This window comes from Halyomorpha halys, unplaced genomic scaffold, assembly GCF_000696795.3.
Source record: "Halyomorpha halys isolate HHAL.00 unplaced genomic scaffold, Hhal_1.1 Scaffold173.1, whole genome shotgun sequence".
NCBI classification, from domain to species: Eukaryota; Metazoa; Arthropoda; class Insecta; order Hemiptera; family Pentatomidae; genus Halyomorpha; species Halyomorpha halys.
The window spans coordinates 595,388-601,880 of NW_027108878.1; the positions used below are offsets into that span (position 1 = coordinate 595,388).

Genomic DNA, 6,493 nt, shown 5'->3' on the forward strand with positions numbered 1-6,493 from the left:
GTTTACCTAGTTGTTTATTGGTTTTCTTTCCGTTCTTAAGGTCAATATATATATCTTTTTCGGAGGGTTCCATGATTTTAAATATTTAATCCTTCTATATACTAATGTATTATTTATTTATTTTCTTTAAATATTCCAAACATGTGTATGTTATATTTACATTAATATCGTATTTAGTAAATTAAACCATAGTTCACATTTTCCTTGCATTTAAATTTATGAAAAGCAAATGAATACCTCAGACCTTTAGAGAGCTTATCAAAGAATTCCAAGGTTTTACCTAAATATGTTTATCTTATGCTGTTAGTTATTCTCATGGTAATAATTTTATACGTTTTACTAGCTAGTAGGTGGTCAAGCGTTTCTCTTTGAACATGGAAAAAATCTTAAGGGACTTAGCGAAACAAGAGAACTTCACTGAAAAGGTCTTTATTTTTTTATAATACTAACCTTAAGAATTCAAATTTTATTTTCGTTATTACGATAAGAATTGTTATATTGTCTTTTGAATTTTTAAAGAAGTATAAAAAAATCAAATAAAATAGAAGCGTTTCTAATACTAGTTCATAGAATTAATGAAATTAAGAAATGAGTGGATAATTATTGAAAAATAGCAATCTTTTTAAAATATTGAAATTTTTTTAAATACACAATTGTCTTCATTAAAAGATAGCTATATCATTCATGTTAATTTTATATTCTTCGAAAATAACAGATCATTAGCAAAAATAGTGTTGTAAAAAATTAATTATCACTAAATTCGATAAAGTAATGGTTTTATTTACTTTTTCGTATCTTCAAAGGTTTTCAAGAAAATCAACTACCAGTTTATTTTTCGTTAAAAAAACGCAAAAAATATTCTATTAATGATGCTTTCTCAATCATTGTTCAATTGTAAACATAACAAACGTCATGGAAGGTAACATAATTGACTTATTTACCATATTATTTGCACTGGCTAGAATATAATCTTTTATAATGTATTTAGTCCACATCAATGGAAGTGTTTATTTCACCACCTTGCTTCAATAAATTAGTTAAAAAATTAAAAAAAAAAAAAAAGGTAGGGGGTAGTATGGATAATGTTTTATTTTTATTCTTCCTCTAAATGGCTTATTACAATACCCATGCATTTGCCACAAACAGGTGAGTGTCGTATTCCGGCTTCTTTTCACCTTGGTCCGCACTACTTAAGCAAGAAAAAAATATTGTTTATAAAATATTAGTGGAAGTTATAATATTATTTCTTTTGATTGAAATAAGTGTGCCGATTGTGGAGTTGATCATGAGTCGCAAAACACTAGGTCATGTCTTAATTTTTTTACTATACGATTTTTCTGTCTTTTTTAAATAGTAGACATGATTTTATGCCCATTGACAATAGGTGAATCTATGAGCGAAATCATCTATAACGTTTGTTATGTACACTATTTTATAATAATTTGAGAACACTTAGATTTACATAACCCGAATTTTGCGGCTCTTCTATATCACATCGAATAATCAATCTATTTATTATCAATTTAATGAACACACTAAATACTGTTTGCCCCCTCAGGGATTTTACTTTGTTCACAAAAATATATGTACTCATGAAAAAGCAGAAAGTTCACACTAATTTAATCAACAATAACATATAGTCTGTAAACCTGAAGTAAGGTACGACCAGGGCCCTGTTTCATAATGAAAGCTAATAGTATTAGTTGATAGTACAAGTGTAGAAATTAGTGTGGTAATAATACTAATACTTATTTTTTCATGATAGGGATGACTATTACTGATATTACAGGGATAAAAAAATACTAAAGTACAAGTTACTGTTGTAGAAGACTAATAGTATTAGTTTGTACTTTATTATGAAACAGGGTCCAAGTCGCGAAGTATACAACACTCCTTTAAGTGAGATATCAACAGAATATTTTTACGATATGAGTAAAAAAAATTAGAAAAAATACAACTACTTTTTATGACTTGTTATTTGGAGTTATGTTAAAAAAAAACAACAGAAATATGTAAAATAGCATCCTCTATGAACTCACATCCCAGCTTGAAGAACTTTTTTCATGCCATTAAATACAATTTTATGTACAAAAGCATAAAATTGCATAACTGCCTGAACTATTTACGAGTTCTTTTAAAACTTTTCTAAAAAGTTGTTTCTAAAAAAAAAAAAAAAACAGGAAATAGTTTTTAGAGATTAGTTATGTCGGTATTTTTTCTTTTTTTGAATTTTGATTTAAGTAATTTTCTTTTGGGTATTGCATTTCATTTCACACCTTGAAATCATTTTTGCTTATTTATTATTTTCATATATTTATTATCTATAGCATTCCTACTTTAGTTTTAACTTACATTAGATTTCATTAATAAATTTTCTATAGTAAAAAGTGTATAAGTTTTGATCAGACAGGGACAAATTTTATTTTATTTAACGTATAATAAATAAAGAATAAAACAGTTGTATTCCTTATTGGTAAGTAGCGAATAATAAATTTGTTGGGGAATCAATTTTTCTCGGAATATGAATTTTACCATGAATAAATTTCACTGGATAATATACATTGATTTGTTGATAAAAAAAATATTTTGCAATAACTCCAGTTTATCATAAAATCTAAAATAATAATAATCCGTTTATAAAAAATAAATTAAATCCGTTTTTAACATAAAAAAAATTAAGTTTAAGTTTTATAAACAAAAACAAACAATATTCTTGTTTGAAATATATTGAATATTCTCCTTGAAAATTCCTTGAATATTTTTAGTTAGTTCTGTACGGAGTGAAGTTTCCATCTTAGAAGAATTTACAGCTCGTTCCCTGCCACTTTATCTCTTAAAGAGCTACCTAACCTATGAACATACATTGTCAATGCCTTCTGATATAGAGTGCTTCCGCTCTCTAACTGGCACCTGTACCTAACTTACAGAGTCACCTCGACGAGTGTGTAAGAAAGCGTTAGTACCAAACCACGTTAGTACCAAACCACGGTGGGACAATGTCTGATTTACAAAAAAAACATAAATTTACATTTTACTTGCTAGACATCGAGAAGTTTGCAAATATTTGAATTTGGCAATGCAAGATATTCTTCTCAGAAAGTTGAGCAATCAGATCAAAACACTTTCAACGCATCCGGTGGGGAGTCGCTCATCTTCTGCCAAAAACTACCATGTTGTAACCGACAAAACGTTTTTAATGTGAAATACGGGATTTTCCACTTTAGTAAAACTTGTCCTTTCAAGATTGTGGGAATGGTTGCCAAGCTCGATAAAATTTGCTTTGTGAAAATAATTTCTTACCTTTTTTTATTATCACTATCGCTCATGTTGATTCATTCAACATCAAAGAAGTCCAGAGTTAGATTGATATTGGGTCTTATATAGACTCAGCTCACTTCTAGGATTCAACTTGTCATACTTTTCCATAAAATGTTACAAAATACACAATATTACTTTTATGAAATTTAATTTTTGCTTTCAGACTCTTTATGTTGAAAGGCAGCATCTCTACGTCCATACATGGTTGTACTGATAGAGTATTATATAGACTGCACATACTGGATAAATGCCCAACCTATCTCAGCCTCCTTGCCTTTATTTTATTCAATACTGTTCGACGAATTTAGCAATGTAATTAATTATATCTTGTACCTCTTCTCTAAATGTTAAGGTTGACCTGGCTAATATTTTAAAAGTATTTCTGCTGTATATTAGAACATGGTTTCTCAAACTCTCAGCTAAGTTATATACCTCTATAATACCGCCTAAAGTGCATATTATTAACGGTATAGTGCTTCTCAACATGAACGTGATTCGATTTTGTTAGATTAGAAGTAAATTTGGTCATCTAAACCGAAATAAACAGTATTTCATATTCAAAGAAATCCTTAATGCTTGAAAACCTCTTCTTTCGGGGTCAATCAGTATTTTGGCCATCTCCACAATCCACTCAAAAATTCTTCATCTTTATCTTCTGAAATTCTATTGTCTCAAGTGAAGTTCTATATTCTCTTATCGGAGTGATCATGCTCTATTTTTTTTTTCGTACCCTCCAAATTTAAACAATAAATTATAAATAGGTACAAAAGATGTTAGTTGAAGTTTCCATCCTTTTTCTACCCATGGGTGCTTTAAGGGGTGTTGCAGGTATGTACTATGTGTACTGAACCGCTGGTGCTGTGTGCGCATTTAAACTATGTTGAGCGGGGAGGGTCCACTTTCCTGGTGGTGATAGAAATTAGGTTCAGACTGCAGAGCCCAAAACTCATCCCATGGTAAGAACATTTACCAAGGGGACATCTCCTTGCCATCTCCCAGGTGGTGGTGGAGGGCCAATTTCCCGAAATAGCGGGTTGGTGCAGTCCTTCAACCCATCAGAAAATTTGATGTGTCTCCAGCCAATGTACTACGGCACAGAGGGCAGCTGAAGCTCATCGTGGATGACAGTGTTTCTGGCCCTCTGCAACGCTGTTCCTCGTACGATCTGTCGAAGGACGGAGTTCTGGAAGCTCTGCAACTTGCAGTGTGGTCTTGTACATATGGTTGAGTAGAGGTGCACCGTAGAGCACGAATGACGGCTTTATCTATTTGGAGCTTGAGTCTGAACATGGCTCAAAAATGTGAGATGGCGATCGAGAGTGACTGCCAGATAGAGCAAGGAGGTGGAGATACTTTCGTCGACCTCTTCAATCCTGAAGTGAGTAGGCAGTGGTTTCTTACCTTTTTGGTACGACATCATGATAGCGTCTATCTTGGCGGGATTTACTTTAATTCCAATGAGCTTGAGTTCAGCTGCGATGGTGTTAGCCGCTTCTTGTGTATGAGACAGTGCGGTTGGAGCATTAACGCTGGAGGCGTCACTGCCTTCGGATGTCGGATCGATATCACCGGGGCCGTGAAAAGCACGAATAAGATTGGTCTCAGCACAGAGCCCTGCGGGACTTCACAGGTGGTAGGAATAGGAGTCGAAAAGCTCCCACCGACCTGTATGACGAAAGACCTTGACGAATATGAGGTAGACCAAGATCAGAACTACACATTCTGATCTTGGTCTACCTCATATTCGTTTTAATATTGGAAATTTCTTCATAAACATCTCAGAATTTCTGTAGTGTTCCATCCTATATAAATAGCTCAACTACATTATTCTTCCAGGCTTCTTGACAGACAAGGTGACTTATTTTAAACTTTCATTTCTTTATTACTTATTGTTTGTCGAATAATACGTTTTATTGTACAATAAAAGTTGTGGAATACTTTCTCAATCACTCAGGCAGCTTTCGACTTTCTTTGGCACTTAGTCAATTTAATTATCTATTTCTTTCTATTTTAGATATACAAAAATTATTTTACATATTTTCATTCTTATTATTTTCTTCATTTTCTCCACAAATATATATATTTGTGGTTTTTTGAATAAGTCAATAATACAAATATATTGACTGATCCTCAAGATCTACAAAAATATATATCGTTAATAGTTAACATAAGTTATCAACATATGAGTATATAATTTATATTCAGAGAGTAGGTATTATTAATCTTGATACTGACCACCCCCCCTATCAATAAACCAGCATGTATATATATTGGATTAAGGAGCAGGATATATCAATATCTAAGTTGAACTTGTTTGTTTCATTTCATGTCCCACTTTCCCTTTTTTAATGTTTTACTCTCGGCTAAACATATCTATATAAGATGAACATCATTTTTTGTTTTTGAAAGCTCACCTGACAAATTTAATCTATTGAAATTTATATATTCTTAATCTAGGCGAAGGTGGAAGTTCTGGGATCTGGCCTCCAGGATGGCTCCAACTTCCATGGTAGCCTAACGAGAGCGAGGATTTCCGAAAACGGCAGAACGTTGCCAGTTTTCATTAAAAAAGAAATGCCATGTAAAGAGGTCAATTCCAGTCAAAAGTTTTCAAATGAGATTCATTTCTACACCAAAATTCATCCACAACTGAAGGCGTTTGGCGATGTTCCTAAGGTTCCGAGGTAGGAATCGTTTTAAATAAGTAAGTACTATATTGTTTGAAGTTTTCGAAGAACTGAGGTCTCTCTAAAATATTGGATATCACATTTATAATATTATAATACCGCTTAAATATCACATTTACTCGAAACTTGATTACGTAAATCGAATATTTTTTTACAAAATTTTTTATAATAAAGGTCTGATACTTATATTACTAAAAATTTCCTGATGCATCTGAAAAGGGTAAAAAGAACTAAGAAACTGTGATGTTAAGTAACTCTAGTTTTTATTTATATATTAATCTCTCTATATATAGAAACTAACTTTAATTACATATATGTTTGTATAGTTGACCGTACAAATTTATATATAAGATGGTCAAGGTTGCGGACAAAAGAGAAACAAAAATAGTTGTAAACTATTTTTTTTTCTCTTTTGATTATTATTAGTTTACAACTATTTTTTTTTCTCTTTTGATTATTATTAGTTTACAACTATTTTTTTTTCTCTT

At 31.5% G+C, this 6,493-nt stretch overlaps 1 protein-coding gene across 1 annotated transcript in view; it reads left to right on the top strand.

Annotated features, from left to right (window-relative positions):
* The first annotated feature begins 310 nt into the window (after positions 1-310).
* Positions 311-6,493, top strand: part of LOC106679040 (uncharacterized) — a 22,047-nt gene continuing 15,864 nt past the window's right edge. The window contains exons 1-2 of the mRNA XM_014417951.2: positions 311-425; positions 5,776-6,002. Of these exons, the coding sequence (XP_014273437.1) occupies positions 375-425; positions 5,776-6,002 (278 nt within the window). The 5' untranslated portion in view covers positions 311-374. The remainder of the gene's footprint in view (positions 426-5,775; positions 6,003-6,493) is intronic.